At 44.3% G+C, this 20,829-nt stretch overlaps 1 protein-coding gene across 1 annotated transcript in view; it reads right to left on the bottom strand.

The window, feature by feature from the left end:
- Window positions 1-395: 395 nt before the first annotated feature.
- Window positions 396-20,829, bottom strand: part of LOC109893794 (phosphatidate phosphatase LPIN1) — a 34,520-nt gene continuing 14,086 nt past the window's right edge. Inside the window, exons 3-18 of the mRNA XM_031828081.1 lie at window positions 20,256-20,348; window positions 19,868-19,979; window positions 18,903-19,467; window positions 18,190-18,283; window positions 16,069-16,256; window positions 13,218-13,311; window positions 12,874-12,943; window positions 9,755-9,847; window positions 9,016-9,083; window positions 8,555-8,693; window positions 7,359-7,507; window positions 7,154-7,240; window positions 6,354-6,506; window positions 6,036-6,150; window positions 5,734-5,837; window positions 396-5,441 (exon numbers count right to left, since the gene is read on the bottom strand). Coding sequence (XP_031683941.1) covers window positions 5,147-5,441; window positions 5,734-5,837; window positions 6,036-6,150; window positions 6,354-6,506; window positions 7,154-7,240; window positions 7,359-7,507; window positions 8,555-8,693; window positions 9,016-9,083; window positions 9,755-9,847; window positions 12,874-12,943; window positions 13,218-13,311; window positions 16,069-16,256; window positions 18,190-18,283; window positions 18,903-19,467; window positions 19,868-19,979; window positions 20,256-20,348 — 2,419 coding nt within the window. The 3' untranslated portion in view covers window positions 396-5,146. The remainder of the gene's footprint in view (window positions 5,442-5,733; window positions 5,838-6,035; window positions 6,151-6,353; window positions 6,507-7,153; window positions 7,241-7,358; window positions 7,508-8,554; window positions 8,694-9,015; window positions 9,084-9,754; window positions 9,848-12,873; window positions 12,944-13,217; window positions 13,312-16,068; window positions 16,257-18,189; window positions 18,284-18,902; window positions 19,468-19,867; window positions 19,980-20,255; window positions 20,349-20,829) is intronic.

Genomic DNA, 20,829 nt, shown 5'->3' with positions numbered 1-20,829 from the left:
CAGTAATGGGTGTTAGTTCTGATAACATGGTAAACATGGGCAGTAATAGGTGTTAGTTCTGATACCATGGTAAACATGGGCAGTAATGGGTGTTAGTTCTGATACCATGGTATACATGGGCAGTATGGGGGTTAGTTATGTTACCATGGTAAACATGGGCAGTATGGGGGTTAGTTATGTTACCATGGTAAACATGGGCAGTATGGGGGTTAGTTATGTTACCATGGTAAACATGGGCAGTATGGGGGTTAGTTATGTTACCATGGTAAACATGGGCAGTATGGGGTTAGTTATGTTACCATGGTATACAACTCTGAAACTAAGGAAATACTAATCTGGTTTCACATCATGACATGTTCACTTCAGGGAGGAGAGATGAGACACATGCACATCCATCAACAATCATCTTTGCATTTATTGAAATCATTATTTTCAATATACAGTTATTTTTAAACCCGATTGTTTAGCTATACAACATGACACAGTGCTCTAGAGAAATGGATTCTGTACATCTTAGAAACAAAACCAAAGAGGACATACATACCAAGTTCATATGTATCTTTCACAGAAAGAACAGTCAGTCTGCTTAACCAGAATACACAGTAGTAATTCAACATACTTGGAACAAATTGTGTGACAATACATTTAGGAGACAAGAGGAACCAAAGACACACAGGACAAGACAAGTGAACACAACACAACAGTGACATCACATGCCTCCTTTCACTCATCCATCTATCCATGCTTTCATCCATCCGTTACGGCTCCTCCAAATACCAACACACCTCTTAGGTTGATGGCGAGTCCAACAGCTCACGTTCGTCTCTGTCTCAATATTCTGAAATACCTCTATTTAAATTCATCCTAGAAACCCATAACTACAGGAATGGCAATGGATGTTTCAACCAGCCCATGAAAGACATCTTGCCAAGAAATTCAAACTTATTTAAATCAATATGGTCCATAGGGACAGTGAGAACCTTCTCTCCTTCACGGTGATGTGATCAGGTTTGTATTGGTCATCAATATGATCAAACGAAAAAGAGAGAGATACCACAGTGTTAGTATTCATTCAGGTAGTACAGGACGTCTTGCATTTTAGTTGTTGAACTCATCCATACTACATACAGGATAACATTGGAAATTGCACCATATACACATTAGATACACATTACATGGCTGCCACTCCTAGAAACATACTGCCACCTGCTCTGATAACAACAGAGATAAGATGGACTGACGGTGCTTTTTACTCTTAACCCTTTGAGGAGGTTTAGAATATTCAGGGATATTGGGAATTCTAATGGCTGAAATTACAAGGGACATCAGTGTTGTAATCTATAAAGTTATTTGTATCTTAGTAATAGATTCTAGAATTGAGTAGAATATTGCATTTTTACTGTTGTAGAACTCCTCAATGGCTTTGCTTCAGTGGACACTGAAGTCAATGCAAAATGTTGTTAGCCATTTTAGATCAAACTACTGTAGTCCAGAAGCCAGCCAATGACTGACAAGATCAATGTTTCTGAATTAGATCACTAAAAAACATTGCACTATATACAAAAGTGAGAATAAACACCAATACTCTGTTCATATTCAATCACATAAACACAATATATAAAATCAAAGGCCAAATACAAGCGTGTTCACAAGCTGCTTCTTAAAAATGATAGATTCATGAAATAGTTAATAAATTAGTAGTTTTCTCTCATCTCGCAGTTAAGAGTTTAAGATGATGGACAACCAAAGCAAATGATACGTTTTCTATTGTCTGCAACATAATACTCCCCCCAAAAAGAGCTCCGTCACACACCTGACTGATGCGACAGGACTAGTAGGCTATTCAGTGACCATACTGGTAGCCAAGACAATCTCCCTGCACAGTGCACGCAGTGAGAATATGATATGTTATGTGTCATTGTCCATAGAAACAGAGTGAAACAACCTGAGTTTCCCTGCGTTGCTTATTATCAGAGTAATGCCAGTTTTAGATGTCTATTCTGAAGTGTTAAATTAGCATTAAAGGACTATTGATGACTATGGGTGTGAGACATCAATGAGAGAGGAACCCCCCCCCCCCCCCTGTGCCTTGTTAATAAACTGAAGAGCTACAATAGTTACCAGGTTTAGTTCAGTTGATCAGTAACATATTTACCTTACATAGAACAAGACAAGAAACTGAAGAATAAAACCCTAATATGGAATGCTACTACACTCTTAGAAAAAAAGTGCTATCTAGAACCAAAAAGGGTTCTTCGGCTGTCCCCATAGGAGAACCCTTTGAAGAACCCCTTTTGGTTCCAGATAGAACCATGCTTGGTTTCAGGTACAACCCTCTGTGGAAAGGGTTCTACATGGAACCCAAAAGGAAACATGATTTAAAACTTCTTATAAACTGGGTGGTTTGAGCCCTGAATGCTGATTGGCTGACAGCCATGGTATATCAGACCTTATTCCACGTGTATGACAAAACATTTTATTTTTACTGCTCTAATTACGTTGCTAACCAGTTTATAACAGCAATAAGGCACCTCGGGGGTTTGTGGTATACGGCCAATAAACCAAAGGTAAGGGCTGTATCGGAGCTCTCCGCCTTGCGTAGTGCATAAGAACAGCCCTTAACCATGGTATATATATCAATTATAATGACAAGTTTGGAGCTCACAGGTGAACTGAATTATCGTCATGTCCTATAATATTTTCATTGCAAGTTAATGATAATATTGTATTGCTGAGCATTTATTACATTAGCGCCTAAAATGTATGTGAACATTAGCGCTTAAAATGTATGTGAACATTAGATCTGAAAATGTAGGAGATTCAATCAAAAGTAATGCCATTATTCAGACAACGTTATCTGGGTGAAACTCAGCTGTTTCAATGTTAGGCTCTACTAACTTTTCTACTATTTTTTTTTCCAGGTAGACTGTACTTCACAGTGATTTCTCCAGGTAGTCTGTACTTTTATCAGTTGTCTGGTTACCCAAACTCCTTGCTCTGGCTAAACGCTTCGCCACACCGTTAGTTTCTTCTCTGCAATGAGTCTGGATCTGAGTACCTTCCTGACAATTTCTAGAACTCAATCACATTTGAACCATTCTGATTGGTCCCAGAAACCGATGGGTTGGGCCAGAGCAAGAACACACGTGGGTAAAGCGGTGTTTTAAAAATTTGTTATTGGCTTTGATACTCTGGTTAGAGATGATCCAATTGCTGATTACTTTGTTTTGTACAACACCCCTCATTTTGACGTCACCACAAGTTATTTCAACGATGGCAGTCGTCTGAGACTGAAGTATGTAGAGAACATAGAGCAGAGGAATAATTCAGTTTGAGTCATCAGGCAACTGAATCAGTGCTTCTTTTGCCTAAAAGTAGTACCTACAGTGGCTTGCGAAAGTAATCACCCCCTTGGCAATTAATCCTATTTTGTTGCCATACAACCTGGAATTAAAATAGATTTTTTGGGTGTTTGTATCATTTGATTTACACAACATGCCTACCACTTGAAGATGCTAAATATTTTTAATTGTGAAACAAACAAGAAATAAGACAAGAAAACTGAAAACTTGAGCGTGCATAACTATTCACTCATTGTCCTGCTGGAAGGTGAACCAGTCTCAAATCTCTGGAAGACTGAAAGAGGTTTCCCTCAAGAATTTCCCTGTATTTAGCGCTATCCATCATTCCTTCAATTCTGACCAGTTACCCAGTCCCTGCCGATGGAAAAACATCCACACACCATGCTTTACTGTGGGGATGGGGTTCTCGGGGTGATGAGGGGGTTGGGTTTGCCCCAGACATAGTGTTTTCCTTGATGGCCAAAGAGCTAAATTTTAGTCTCATCTGACCAGAGTTTCTACTTCCATATGTTTGGGGAGTCTCCCACATGCCTTTTGTTGAACAACAAACATGTTTGCTTATTTTTTTTTTAAGCAATGGCTTTTTTTCTGGCCACTCTTCTGTAAAGCCCAGCTCTGTGGAGTGTACGGCTTAAAGTGGTTCTATGGACAGATACTCCAATATCCACTATGGAGCTTTGCAGCTCCTTCAGGGTTATCTTTGGTCTCTCTGTTGCCTCTCTGATTAATGCCCTCCTTGCCTGGCCCGTGAGTTTTGGTGGGCGGCCCTCTCTTGGTTTGTTGTGGTGCCATATCCTTTCCATTCTTTAATAATGAATTTAATGGTGCTCAGTGGGATGTTCAAAATGTTGGATATTTTTTTATAACCCAACCCTGATCTGTACTTCTTCTCCACAACTTCATCCCTGACCTGTTTGGAGAGCTCCTTGGTCTTCATGGTGCCGCTTGCTTGGTGGTGCCCCTTGATTAGTGTTGTTGCAGACTCTGGGGCCTTTCAGAACAGGTGTATATATACTGAGATCATGTGACAGATCATGTGATACTTAGATTGCACACAGGTGGACTTTATTTAACTAATTATGGGACTTCTGAAGGTAATTGGTTGCACCAGATCTTATTTAGGGGCTTCATAGCACACTTTTCTTAAACAAGTAGTTTTTTTCATTTCACTTCACCATTTTGTGTATGTCCATTACATTAAATCCAAATAAAAATACATTTAAATTACACGTTGTAATGCAACAAAATAGGAAAAACGCCAAGGTGGGTGAATACTTTTGCAAGGCACTGTATTTCACCTGATGAACAGTAGGCTCTGTATGACTAGGCTAGGTAATGTACCTATTTCACCTGATGAACAGTAGGCTCTGTATGACTAGGCTAGGTAATGTACCTATTTCACCTGATGAACAGTAGGCTCTGTATGACTAGGCTAGGTAATGTACCTATTTCACCTGATGAACATTAGGCCGTGTATGAGTAGGCTAGATAATGTACCTATTTCACCTGATGAACAGTAGGCCATGTATGAGTAGGCTAGGTAATGCAGAGAAAACAACACTGAAGAGTAAAACATAAATATAAATGATGACTACATATAAATACCACTCAGTGCTAACATACCTGTTGTTGTAGCACGTACACTTTCACTAGTGCAAGGTCTGCCTCTGCATAGCTGTGTGTGTGTGTGGCATTAGAGCAGATACATGCTTCTTGCATTTGCATGCCTGCATCATTATGAGTTTGAGCGTGTCTCTCCCTTCCCTTCCGTGATTGCACACAGCTCACTCCTGGGGTGGTCTGATGTGGTGTGCGGTCTCCTCAGCTGTTGTCCAGGGGCTGGTCGGCGCTGTGGACTTGGGGCTGGTCGGGGCTGTGGACTTGGGGCTGTGGACCTGTGGGTGGTCTGGGCTGTGGACCTGGTCAGGGATGTGGACCTGGTCAGGGATGTGGACCTGGGGCAGCTGTTCTCTCCAGTAGGTGAACTGGCTGAAGGTGTCAGGGCAGGAGATGTCAGAGACGTGGCCTCTGATCAACAGGGGAAAGACGTGGTCCACCACCTCACACAGACCACCATACCTGGTAGGGACACAAACAGAAACATAATTCACTTCATTGTTCATAGACAGACACAAAGACAGAGAGAGGAAGAGAGAGCTACTGAGGGAGAGAGAAACAGAGACGGACACAAAGACAGAGAGAGGAAGAGAGAGCTACTGAGGGAGAGAGAAACAGAGACAGACACAAAGACAGAGAGAGGAAGAGAGAGCTACTGAGGGAGAGAGAAACAGAGACAGACAAAGACAGATGAAGAAAGATACGAGGGAGAAAGATAGAGGGATGAAGAGAAAGAGAGAGATGTCTGACTTACGATGAGATGTTGGTCTTAGCGTGTTCCTGTATCAGCTCTCCCTTGGGGTTGACTGTGAAGATCCTGTTTAGGGGAACGCCCACCTCCTTATAGGAATACACATCCTAAACAACAAAAACAATAACAACTGCAGCAGTAGCAAACAGAATATTCAGGTTGCAAATAGCCTTTTGGCTGAATCTGTCACATTTACAGATCGGTTACAGATCGGTTAATTACTGTGCATGGTTCCAGTCAGATGAAGGCAGATGTTTCCATAAGGTAATGTATGCAGTGATGGAGGGAGGGAGCAGGGCTCTCACCGTGGCTCTGTTGCCGAAGGCTGCGTAGAAAGGCTCAGTGTTGGGGTAGAACAGCTGCTTCACGTCGGTCAGACACTGGATCTTAAACCTCTCAGGCTTCTTCTCTATCACCTCCCTACAGGAAGGACAAGAGGGACGCGACAGGACGGACGGAATCATCGTTATACAATACAGGGATAGCAAGTTCTATTACATCAGCGACTGTACATCGTTACATATGATTGTTCACTTTTGCGTTTGACTCTTTGATTCTGCGGTGTTTATTTTTACGATGATGATGGTGATGAACGATGGTGTGTGAGTGTATGTGTTCCTCACCTGTGCAGAGCTGAGAACAGACTGCTGGGGCTGAGTAGGACAGGTCCAATAGGCAGCATGGTTCCTCTCTCATTGACCCAGTGTAGATACCCCCTCGTCATATCAGCCATACCTATGGCCCTCGCTGAGCAGTACATAAACTTATAACCATTCCTGAAAGAGAGAGAGGGATAGAGAGAAACAAATCATATTTTGGTAAACTCCCATATCTACTGGGTGAAATACCACAGTGTGACATCACAGCAGCAAGATCTGTGACCTGTTGCCACAAGAAAAGTTCAATCAGTGAAGAACACACACCACACATATGTTAATTTATTTTCCCATTGTGTACTTTAACTATTTGCACATCGTTACAACACTGTATATAGACATAATATGACATTTGTAATGTCTTTATTCTTTTGGAACGCTTGTGTAATGTTTACTGTTCATTTTGATTGTTTATTTCACTTTTTTTTTTATCTACCTCACTTGCTTTGGCAACGCCAATAAAGCCCCTTGAATTGAATTGAAAGATAGAAGGATAGGTAGAGCAAGAGAATGAGATTGAGATTCAATTATTCTACTGTCTCAGTGTTTCCTAAGAGCGATGGAGGGGACAGTAGGTTAACTAATGAGCGTCAGGGACAGGGCTGCCTTCATGAGGGTGCAACGTACTAAACCTTGTAGATTGAAACACCATGAATAAAGTTGATATGATTCATTGATCTTACGTTGAGCCCTATTCTAAATGTGACCTAGGTTTCATTACTGTAATGCTCATCTATAGTTATTGAATTACTCCTGTGGAAACTCACTGGCTGACTCGGTGGTAGAGGCGGGCAATGCCCTGATGCGTCCAGTCTTTACCCAGCGTGGGAAGAATGTGGCCCAGGGTGTCCGACCTGAAAGAGAGGACACGCGCACACGCACACACACACACCTCATTAGACTACCATTAACAGAGTTTTCACATGATCACACACAATTGCCAATAAAACTCATGCACACACACACACACACCTGGTGATGGTGCCGTCAATGTCTGAGATGATGATCTTGTCGTCCCAGCTCCAGAGGTAGATGGTGCCCTGGCAGCGGCAGGTGCCCTGGTACTGAGTGGTCACACTGAACACCACCTCATTAGGACCCACCTTCAACTGCAGACTGGCCTGAGGACACAAAGACTACATTACCCATACACCCTCTAACGCTAACCCTGCTACTGAGAGGTTCAACTGCAGACTGGCCTGAGGACACAGACTACATTACCCATACACCCTCTAACGCTAACCCTGCTACTGAGTGTTTCAACTGCAGACTGGCCTGAGGACACAAAGACTACATTACCCATACACCCTCTAACGCTAACCCTGCTACTGAGTGGTTCAACTGCAGACTGGCCTGAAGAAACAAAGACTACATTACCCATACACCCTCTAACGCTAACCCTGCTACTGAGAGGTTCAACTGCAGACTGGCCTGAGGACATAAAGACTACATTACCCATATAGACTAACTCTAACCCTGCTACTGAGTGTTTCAACTGCAGACTGGCCTGAGGACACAAAGACTACATTACCCATACACCCTCTAACGCTAACCCTGCTACTGAGAGGTTCAACTGCAGACTGGCCTGAGGACATAAAGACTACATTACCCATATAGACTAACTCTAACCCTGCTACTGAGTGTTTCAACTGCAGACTGGCCTGAGGACACAAAGACTACATTACCCATATAGACTAACGCTAACCCTGCTACTGAGTGGTTCAACTGCAGACTGGCCTGAAGACTACATTAGCCAGACACCCTCTAACTCTAACCCTGCTACTGAGTGTTTCAACTGCAGACTGGCCTGAGGACACAAAGACTACATTACCCATACACCCTCTAACGCTAACCCTGCTACTGAGTGGTTCAACTGCAGACTGGCCTGAAGACTACATTAGCCATACACCCTCTAACGCTAACTCTGCTACTGAGTGGTTCAACTGCAGACTGGCCTGAAGACTACATTACCCATACACCCTCTAACGCTAACCCTGCTACTGAGTGGTTCAACTGCAGACTGGCCTGAAGACTACATTAGCCATACACCCTCTAACGCTAACCCTGCTACTGAGTGGTTCAACTGCAGACTGGCCTGAAGACTACATTACCCAGACACACTGAACACAACGTCGCCAGATAAAGAGGTCAGAAGTATTGTTCCTCACCAGCTGCTCTGGGGTCAGTCTGAGGGTCTTCCTGTAGCACACACTACCGGGTGTGAGAAGGGGCTCGGCGTTGCAGGATTCTGAGCCCTGATTGGACAATCTGTGGTCCTCATCACTGGAGGAAGACTCCTCCTTCATTCTGTCACAACAACAGTTCAGCTATAAATACATTTTTTACTTTATAACCAGAATATAAACACTATATAAACATGTAGTATACATGACTTTATAACCAGAATATTAACACCCTATAAAACATGTAGTACACATTTTTAGGGGTGGTTTCTCAGACAAATTTTTTACCAAAAAAACAAACTCAAAGGAGAATCGGTTCATGAAACCGACCCTTTCTGTATAACGTACATGAGGATCTGTAAACTACAGTATATAAACGTGTATTCAAAATAATTAAATTCTATTGCACATGATAAGCTTTTCTGGTGTTAGAGAAGTGTAGTTACCCGTTGACTGAAGCCATGCTGAGAGAGGTGTCACCCTCATCTCCAACTCCTGTCTCAGACACGGAGTCCTGGGGTAAAACAACCAGTCACACACTCATACAACAACTAGGACATTCTAACAAATATAATACTCCAGTCAACTAGGCCTCAATGCTGTAACTTCTGCAGACATTTCCTAGTTATAGTTATGTTATAGAAGTTTGTTCAGGAGGTGTGTGTGTGTTAGAGGTGTGTGTGTTAGAGGTGTGTGTGTTAGAGGTGTGTGTGTTAGAGGTGTGTGTGTTACAGAGGTGTGTGTGTTACAGAGGTGTGTGTGTGTTAGAGGTGTGTGTGTTAGAGATGTGTGTGTTAGAGGTGTGTGTGTTAGAGGTGTGTGTTACAGAGGTGTGTGTGTTAGAGGTGTGTGTGTTAGAGGTGTGTGTGTTACAGAGGTGTGTGTGTTACAGAGGTGTGTGTGTTACAGAGGTGTGTGTTACAGAGGTGTGTGTGTTAGAGGTGTGTGTGTTATAGAGGTGTGTGTGTTACAGAGGTGTGTGTGTTACAGAGGTGTGTGTGTTACAGAGGTGTGTGTGTGTTACAGAGGTGTGTGTGTGTTACAGAGGTGTGTGTGTGTTACAGAGGTGTGTGTGTGTTACAGAGGTGTGTGTGTGTTACAGAGGTGTGTGTGTGTTACAGAGGTGTGTGTGTTACAGAGGTGTGTGTGTTACATAGGTGTGTGTATTTGAGCTGAGGTGTGTACCGATTTGGAGTCGCTGTTCCTGCTGCGCCACGAGAACCACCAGCGGCCTCCTTTCTTGGGCATCTTCTCCTTCATGATGTTCTCCACTGAGGCCTGGAACAAACGCACACAGTTCCTGACCAAAACTACAACTCAACAAAACTACTGAAATGCAAAAACACAGACATACAAAAAACCCAAATGTAAAAACGTGAAGCTAGTGTCATATGTCTGGATATTGAGCGATCTAAGGGAGGGAGGGAGGGAGGGAGGGGGAGAGAGAAAGAGAGAGAGAGAAAATAAACACACAATGAGACGTACAGACAGACAGATATGCTATACCCAACAGGCAGACAGATATGCTATACCCAACAGGCAGGCAGACAAATATGCTATACCCAACAGGCAGACGGATAGATATGCTATACCCAACAGGCAGACAGACAAATATGCTATACCCAACAGGCAGACAGATATGCTATACCCAACAGGCAGGCAGACAGACAGATATGCTATACCCAACAAGGACAGACAGATATGCTATACCTAACAGGCAGACAGATATGCTATACCGAACAGGCAGACAGACAGATATGCTATATGCGACAACAGACAGACAGACAGATATGCTATACCGAACAGGCAGATGTACAGACAGACAGATATGCTATACCCAACAGGCAGACAGATAGATATGCTATACCCGACAGACAGACAGACATATATGCTATACCGAACAGGCAGACATACAGACAGACATGCTATACCCAACAGGCAGACAGACAGATATGCTATACCCAACAGGCAGACAGACAGATATGCTATACCAAACATGTAGATGTACAGACAGACAGACAGACAGATATGCTATACCCAACAGGCAGACAGACAGATATGCTATACCCAACAGGCAGACAGACAGATATGCTATACCCAACAGGCAGACAGACAGATATGCTATACCCAACAGGCAGACAGACAGATATGTTATACCCAACAGGCAGACAGACAGATATGCTATACCAAACATGCAGATGTACAGACAGACAGACAGACAGACAGATATGCTATACCCAACAGGCAGACAGACAGACAGATATGCTATACCCAACAGGCAGACAGACAGATATGCTATACCCAACAGGCAGACAGACAGATATGTTATACCCAACAGGCAGACAGACAGATATGCTATACCAAACATGCAGATGTACAGACAGACAGATATGCTATACCCAACAGGCAGACAGACAGATATGCTATACCCAACAGGCAGACAGACAGACAGATATGCTATACCCAACAACAGACAGACAGACAGACAGACAGACAGACAGACAGACAGACAGACAGACAGACAGACAGACAGACAGACAGACAGACAGACAGACAGACAGACAGACAGACAGACAGACAGACAGACAGACAGACAGACAGACAGACAGACATGCTATACCCAACAGGCAGACAGACAGATATGCTATACCCAACAGGCAGACAGACAGATATGCTATACCCAACAGACAGACAGACAGATATGCTATACCCAACAGACAGACAGACAGATATGCTATACCAAACATGCAGATGTACAGACAGACAGACAGACAGACAGACAGACAGACAGACATATATGCTATACCCAACAGACAGACAGACAGATATGCTATACCCAACAGGCAGACAGACAGATATGCTATACACAACAGACAGACAGACAGACAGATATGCTATACCCAACAGACAGACAGACAGATATGCTATACCCAACAGGCAGACAGACAGATATGCTATACCCAACAGGCAGACAGACAGATATGCTATACCCAACAGACAGACAGACAGATATGCTATACCCAACAGACAGACAGACAGATATGCTATACCAAACATGCAGATGTACAGACAGACAGACAGACAGACATATATGCTATACCCAACAGACAGACAGACAGATATGCTATACCCAACAGGCAGACAGACAGATATGCTATACACAACAGACAGACAGACAGACAGATATGCTATACCCAACAGGCAGACAGACAGATATGCTATACCCAACAGGCAGACAGACAGATATGCTATACCCAACAGACAGACAGACAGATATGCTATACCAAACATGCAGATGTACAGACAGACAGACAGACAGACAGACAGACATATATGCTATACCCAACAGACAGACAGACAGATATGCTATACCCAACAGGCAGACAGACAGATATGCTATACACAACAGACAGACAGACAGACAGACAGATATGCTATACCCAACAGGCAGACAGACAGATATGCTATACCCAACAGGCAGACAGACAGATATGCTATACCCAACAGACAGACAGACAGATATGCTATACCCAACAGACAGACAGACAGATATGCTATACCAAACATGCAGATGTACAGACAGACAGACAGACAGACAGACAGACAGACAGACAGACAGACAGACAGACAGACAGACAGACAGACAGACAGACAGACAGACAGACAGACAGACAGACAGACAGACAGACAGACAGACAGACAGACAGACAGACAGACAGACAGACATATATGCTATACCCAACAGACAGACAGACAGATATGCTATACCCAACAGGCAGACAGACAGATATGCTATACACAACAGACAGACAGACAGACAGACAGATATGCTATACCCAACAGGCAGACAGACAGATATGCTATACCCAACAGGCAGACAGACAGATATGCTATACCCAACAGACAGACAGACAGATATGCTATACCCAACAGACAGACAGACAGATATGCTATACCAAACATGCAGATGTACAGACAGACAGACAGACAGATATGCTATACATAAAAGAGGAAAAAGACTTGAGTGTGAGGACGATGTGGTTAAAGAGAATGCTTTTCAGTGTGCAGGAAGTTCAAATGAGACAGAGGATGTAGGAATTCAAACAAAAACAAAACAAGGTCAGACACAGAACTGGGCCCTAGATTTAGCAGGACTGCTTTTTAAAATATTTTTTACATTGCCATATGATTAATGTGACATATGATAAACCTCAGGTAAAACCATATATATTTGAGATCAGCATATATATATGTAGCCCAGATGCTATGCTAATGGAATGTTGCTAATGTTGTGGAGGTCTTACCATTGGCAGGGGCTTCTGATACACCTGCATAGCCAGCATCAGAGGGGCTGCAGTGGTCCAGTTATAGTACCTGGAGGAGAAAACAACGACACATGATCATTGTTGAATCTCCAGTTTCTACATTTCTTATCAGAAGTATTATATTTGACAGCACACGAAGGGTGTTCTGTACATTACATACTTTTCTGTCAGGGATGTGGTCAGGACAACATATAAAATCGGGATTTTGTCTATGGAATAGGTCAGATATATGAATGGAAGATAGTGTGTCCTGATTAATCAACAGAAATCACATCCCTGCCATCTTCACTGCTATGATGCAGAGTTAGAGGTATTTTACATACTTGGTTCCTATCTTGACAACCAGGTTGGGATCATCAATGATGGAGGGGTTCTCAGTGAACTGCTGGTAAGAGATGGCTCTCTCCTCAAACTGTTCTATAGAGACACACAGACAGGAGAGTGTTAATATAACTGTTCTGTAGAGACACACAGACAGGAGAGTGTTAATATAACTGTTCTGTAGAGACACAGACAGGGGAGGGTTAATATTACTGTTCTGTAGAGACACAGACAGGAGAGGGTTAATATAACTGTTCTGTAGAGACACACAGACAGGAGAGGGTTAATATAACTGTTCTGTAGAGACACACAGACAGGAGAGGGTTAATATAACTGTTCTGTAGAGACACAGACAGGGGAGGGTTAATATTACTGTTCTGTAGAGACACAGACAGGAGAGGGTTAATATAACTGTTCTGTAGAGACACAGACAGGAGAGGGTTAATATAACTGTTCTGTAGAGACACACAGACAGGACAGGGTTAATATAACTGTTCTTTAGAGGCACAGACAGGAGAGGGTTAATATAACTGTTCTGTAGAGACACAGACAGGAGAGGGTTAATATAACGGTTCTGTAGAGACACACAGACAGGAGAGGGTTAATATAACTGTTCTGTAGAGACACAGACAGGAGAGGGTTAATATAACTGTTCTGTAGAGACACAGACAGGAGAGGGTTAATATAACGGTTCTGTAGAGACACACAGACAGGAGAGGGTTAATATAACTGTTCTGTAGAGACACAGACAGGAGAGGGTTAATATAACTGTTCTGTAGAGACACAGACAGGAGAGGGTTAATATAACTGTTCTGTAGAGACACACAGACAGGAGAGGGTTAATATAACTGTTCTGTAGAGACACACAGACAGGAGAGGGTTAATATAACTGTTCTGTAGAGACACACAGACAGGAGAGGGTTAATATAACTGTTCTGTAGAGACACAGACAGGAGAGGGTTAATATAACTGTTCTTTAGAGGCACAGACAGGAGAGGGTTAATATAACTGTTCTGTAGAGACACACAGACAGGAGAGGGTTAATATAACTGTTCTGTAGAGACACAGACAGGAGAGAGTTAATATAACTGTTCTGTAGAGACACAGACAGGAGAGGGTTAATATAACTGTTCTGTAGAGACACACAGACAGGAGAGGGTTAATATAACTGTTCTGTAGAGACACACAGACAGGAGAGGGTTAATATAACTGTTCTGTAGAGACACAGACAGGAGAGGGTTAATATAACTGTTCTGTAGAGACACACAGACAGGACAGGGTTAATATAACTGTTCTGTAGAGACACAGACAGGAGAGGGTTAATATAACTGTTCTGTAGAGACACAGACAGGAGAGGGTTAATATAACTGTTCTGTAGAGACACAGACAGGAGAGGGTTAATATAACTGTTCTGTAGAGACACAGACAGGAGAGGGTTAATATAACTGTTCTGTAGAGACACAGACAGGAGAGGGTTAATATTACTGTTCTGTAGAGACACAGACAGGAGAGGGTTAATATAACTGTTCTGTAGAGACACAGACAGGAGAGGGTTAATATAACTGTTCTGTAGAGACACAGACAGGAGAGGGTTAATATAACTGTTCTGTAGAGACACACAGACAGGACAGGGTTAATATAACTGTTCTGTAGAGACACAGACAGGAGAGGGTTAATATAACTGTTCTGTAGAGACACACAGACAGGAGAGGGTTAATATAACTGTTCTGTAGAGACACAGACAGGAGAGGGTTAATATAACTGTTCTGTAGAGACACAGACAGGAGAGGGTTAATATAACTGTTCTGTAGAGACACAGACAGGAGAGGGTTAATATAACTGTTCTGTAGAGACACAGACAGGAGAGGGTTAATATAACTGTTCTGTAGAGACACAGACAGGAGAGGGTTAATATAACTGTTCTGTAGAGACACAGACAGGAGAGGGTTAATATAACTGTTCTGTAGAGACACAGACATGAGAGGGTTAATATAACTGTTCTGTAGAGACACAGACAGGAGAGGGTTAATATAACTGTTCTGTAGAGACACAGACAGGAGAGGGTTAATATAACTGTTCTGTAGAGACACAGACAGGAGAGGGTTAATATAACTGTTCTGTAGAGACACAGACAGGAGAGGGTTAATATAACTGTTCTGTAGAGACACAGACAGGAGAGGGTTAATATAACTGTTCTGTAGAGACACACAGACAGGAGAGGGTTAATATAACTGTTCTGTAGAGACACAGACAGGAGAGGGTTAATATAACGGTTCTGTAGAGACACACAGACAGGAGAGGGTTAATATAACTGTTCTGTAGAGACACAGACAGGAGAGGGTTAATATAACTGTTCTGTAGAGACACAGACAGGAGAGGGTTAATATAACTGTTCTGTAGAGACACAGACAGGAGAGGGTTAATATAACTGTTCTGTAGAGACACAGACATGAGAGGGTTAATATAACTGTTCTGTAGAGACACAGACAGGAGAGGGTTAATATAACTGTTCTGTAGAGACACAGACAGGAGAGGGTTAATATAACTGTTCTGTAGAGACACAGACAGGAGAGGGTTAATATAGCTGTTCTGTAGAGACACAGACAGGAGAGGGTTAATATAACTGTTCTGTAGAGACACAGACAGGAGAGGGTTAATATAACTGTTCTGTAGAGACACACAGACAGGAGAGGGTTAATATAACTGTTCTGTAGAGACACACAGACAGGAGAGGGTTAATCCTCTTCTATTCCAGAAAGTTGTTCCCTTCCATCTGATCTCACATCAATTAGTGGATCTGAGCAGCAAATAGCTGAAGCTACAATTTGCACAGTATTGAGATGCAGCCCCTACCTCTTGTGATCTCTCTGTTGTCAGTGAGACCTCCACACAGGGAGATGGCGATGTTGGGCATGTCTCCCAGCTGGTCAGAGTAGCTGTCCACGCCGCTGTCCATCCCACTGCTGCCCACCGACTGAGGGGATTGGTTGGCACTCCGCACTCCCGTTTCCAAGCCACCTCTCACCGAACCGCCCCCGTCACTAAGGAACAGGGTCATAGGGTCAGGAGTGTAGGACAACTCTGTGCGTAGGACAGGATAGGTGAGTGTGTGTATGTGTGTGCGTAACAGGTGTGTGTTTGTTACTGGTGTGTGTGTGTGGGTGTGTTGAGTGCGTGTTTATGTGTGTCATTGGAGGCTGGTGGGACGAGCTATAGGAAGACCAGCTCAATCGAATGGCTGGAATGGAATCAATGGAGTAAAAATATGTTCATATGTTTGATGTATTTGATACCGTTCCATTTATTAAATTCCAGCCATTACAATGAGTCCGTCCTCCTATAGCTCCTCCCACCAGCCTCCTCTGATGTGTGTGTAATAGGTGCGTACAGTGCATTCGGAAAGTATTTAGACCCCTTGACTTTTGCCACATTTTGTTACGTGACAGCCTTATTCTGAAAGGGATTAAATAGTTTTTTCAATCATCAATCTACACACAATACCCCATAATGACGAAGCAAAATCAGGTTTTCAGAAATGTTTGCTAATTTATTTAAAAAATGAAATAGCACATTTACATAAGTATTCAGACTCTTTACTCAGTGCTTTGTTGAAGCACCTTTGAAAGAAATGACAGCCTCAAGTCTTCTTGGGTATGATGCTACAAGCTTGGCACACCTGTATTTGGGGAGTTTCTCCCATTCTTCTCTGCAGATCCTCTCAAGCTCTGTCAGGTTGGATGGGGAGCGTCGCTGCACAGCTATTTTCAGTCTCTCCAGAGATGTTCGATCGGGTTCCAGTCCAGGCTCTGGCTGGGCCACTCAAGGACATTCAGAGACTTGTCCCGAAGCCACTCGTGCATTGTCTTGGCTGTGTGCTCAGGGTCATTGTCCTGTTGGAAGGTGAACCTTCGCCCCCAGTCTGAGGTCCTGAGCGCTCTGGAGCAGGTTTTCATCAAGGATCTCTCTGTACTTTGCTCCATTCATCTTTCCCTTGATCCTGACTAGTCTCCCAGTCCCTGCCGCTGAAAAACATCCCCACAGCATGATGCTTCCACCACCATGCTTCGCCGTAGGGATGGTGCCAGGTTTCCTCCAGATGTGACATTTGGCATTCAGGCCAAAAGTTCAATCTTGGTTTCATCAGACAAGAGAATCTTGTTTCTCATGGTCAGAGTCCTTTAGGTGCCTTTTGGCAAACTCCAAGTGGACTGTCATGTGCCTTTTACTGAGGAATGGCTTACGTCTGGCCCAGATGGTTGTCCTTCTGGAAGGTTCACCCATCTCCACGGAAGACTCTGGAACTCTGTCAGAGAGAACATCGGGTTCTTGGTCACCTCCCTGACCAAGGCCCTTCTCCCCCGATAGCTCAGTTTGGCCGGGAGGCCACCTCTAGGAAGAGTCTTGGTGGTTCCAAACTACTTCCATTTAAGAATCATGGAGGCCACTGTGTTCTTGGGGACAAACATTTTTAGGTACCCTTCCACAGATCTGTGCCGTGACACAATCCTGTCTCGGAGCTCTACGGACAATTCCTTCAATTCCTTGGTTTTTGCTCTGACATGCACTGTCAACTGTGGGACCTTTATATAGGCAGGTGGGTGCCTTTCCAAATCATGTCCAATCAATTGAATTTACCACAGGTGGACACCAATCAAGTTGTCGAAACATCTCAAGGATGATCAATGAAAACAGAATGCACTTGAACTCAATTTCATGTCTCATAGCAAAGGGTCTGAATATTTCTGTTTTTATTTTTTTTATAAATTTGCAAAGATGTCTAAAAACCCATTTTGTCTTTGTCATTATGGAAAATTGTGTGTAGATTGATGAGGGATTAAAAAATATATATTTTAGAATAAGGCTGTAAGGTAAGAAAATGTGGAAAAAGGGAAGGGGTCTGAATACTTTCCGAATGCACAGTGTGTGTGACAGGTGTGCCTGTTAGTGTGTGTGTGTTAGTTACAGCTGTGTTACCTTTTGGGGAAGTAGAGAGCGGCCACATCTGGCTCCAGCTCAGTGATGTCATCCAGGTAGATTCCATCAGAGCCCAGGTGGTGGCTCCTCTTGTCTGCAGGTACAGCGTCACACGTTACCATGGATACAATGATTGACAAGGCATTACTTTCCTTCATTAAGTTGATATGAAACTAATGGCTGAGACATTCATATCTACAGACGTGAAACTAATGGCTGAGACATTCATATCTACAGACATGAAACTAATGGCTGAGACATTCATATCTACAGACGTGAAACTAATGGCTGAGACATTCATATCTACAGACATGAAACTAATGGCTGAGACATTCATATCTACAGACGTGAAACTAATGGCTGAGACATTCTACCACCTGAGCTCCATGCTCTACCACCTGAGCTCCATGCTCTACCACCTGAGCTCCAAGCTCTACCAACTGAGCTCCAAGCTCTACCAACTGAGCTCCACGCTCTACCAACTGAGCTCCATGCTCTACCACCTGAGCTCCAAGCTCTACCACCTGAGCTCCAAGCTCTACCACCTGAGCTCCACGCTCTACCAACTGAGCTCCACGCTCTACCAACTGAGCTGCATGCTCTACCAACTGAGCTGCATGCTCTACCAAGTCAGTCATACAGGACACCCTAACCCTGAATGTGACACTGAAATAAACCAGATCATTACAGAAGCAGACTTGTAAGCTGCATACCTTTCCTCTTAGATGGGGAGTCTGTGTGTCTGACCGTGTTGTCCCTATGGCACCCCTCATCCAGTTCTGACAGCATCCTGGAGGCCACCAGTCCCTCCACCTCTCTACAGGCTGCCCATACTTCCTCCATGTCTCCTCCAGGCCAAGACCTGGCCCCACACCCGGCCCCAGACCCAGCCCAAGACCCGGCCTCAGACCCTGCTCCAGACCCTGCTCCAGACCCGGCCCCAGACCCGGCACCAGACCCTGCTCCAGACCCGGTCCCGGCCCCAGACCCTGCTCCAGACCCGGCCCCAGACCCTGCTCCAGACCCTGCTCCAGACCCGGCCCCAGACCCTGCTCCAGACCCTGCTCCAGACCCGGCCCCAGCTATGTTGTCCTCGGGCTGTGGAACGTACAGGGTGAGGGACGGGGGGGCGCTGTCTTTTTGGCTCTGGGACTGGATCTGATCAGAGGGGCCACCGTCTCCAGTGATGGTTCTGAAGTGTGTGCTGTCACACACAGGGATGGTGACAGGGGACATCATCAAAGAATCTTGCATCTGGAACGGAGGGAAGAAGGAGGGCTAGAAGAGGAGAGAGAGAGGGAAAGAGAGAGAGGAGAAAGAAGAGCGAGAGCAGGACAGAGCAAGGGAGGGGAGGTAGTAGAGAGAGAGAGAGAGAGAGAGAGAGAGAGAGAGAGAGTGGTTAGAGTGAGTGCTAGTGTATTAGCGTGTCCTCAGCTGCTCTCATGGAAGATGATTAAAGAGATTAAAGTCTGAAAACATCAGTCCTGATTTCTGGATCAATGTGTGGACATAATGACTCCCTTTTTGTGTCCTTTCTTTCCTGTTCTGTCTCTCTGAATCTGTCTCCCCTCCTTATATCCCTCCCTCCCTCCCTATATCCCTCCCTCCCTCCCTATATCCCTCCCACCCTTCACCCCCCCCACTCTGTCCCTCCCCACCTCCCTCCCTCTCTCTGTACCTTGGCAGCTTGTGGCAGCTCTCCCCAGGCCCACATCATCTCAGGGTTGTCTTTGCTCTGATTGGTCAGCTCTGAGTCACTCTTTGGAGTGGAGGGGCTGGAGCCGCCTGGGCTGCTTGGTAACAAGTCACATAGAGGGATGTGATTGGTTGAGCCAGTACTACACTGATTCATGGACATCAACAATACAGTACAAAGTCTCTGCTGGTTCGCATGGTTTTAGACTTTATAATGTAGTAAATAAATCGAATTCAATATGCTTAGATTTTTATCAACATGCGCCAAATACAACTGGTGTAGACTTTACAGTGAAATGCTTGCTTCTGAACCTTTCCCAACGATGCAGAGTTTAAAAAATAATAATACAAAATAAAATAGTATAACTTACCTGATCGGAGAGGGGAAGAGAGAAGTCTGCTGTGGACAGGAGATGGACAGACCACCACTAGGAGGGATAGACAGAGTATGTTCTATCAGAGGACTGGAGGGAGACAGAGATGGGGATGGGGAGGGAGAGAGAGATGGGGATGGGGAGGGAGAGAGAGATGGGGGGGGGAGAGGGAGAGAGAGATGGGGATGGGGAGGGAGAGAGAGATGAGGGTAGGGAGGGAGAGAGAGATGGGGAGGGAGTGAGAGAATGGGGATGGGGGAAGGAAGAGAGAGATGGGGATGGGGAAGAGAGAGATGGGGAATGGGGAAGATAGAGAGATGGGGATGGAGAGAGAGATGGGGATGGAGAGAAGAGATGGATGGATGGAGAGAAGAGAGAAGAGATGGGAGTGGGAGGGGAGAGAGGAGATGATTGATGGGGATAGGGGGAAGCAAGAAGATTGGGGAAGGGGGAAATGAGAGAAAAAACAAAGGATGGGGAATGGGGAAGAGATAGATGGGGATGGGGAAGATAGAGGATGTGGGGATGGGGAAGAGAAGGAGAATGGGGATGGAAGAGAGAGAGTTGGGGA

This window comes from Oncorhynchus kisutch, linkage group LG7 (genome assembly GCF_002021735.2).
Source record: "Oncorhynchus kisutch isolate 150728-3 linkage group LG7, Okis_V2, whole genome shotgun sequence".
NCBI lineage: Eukaryota > Metazoa > Chordata > Actinopteri > Salmoniformes > Salmonidae > Oncorhynchus > Oncorhynchus kisutch.
Note: the sequence above shows the minus strand (reverse complement) of the source record. Positions and strands in the feature narration are given on the sequence as shown.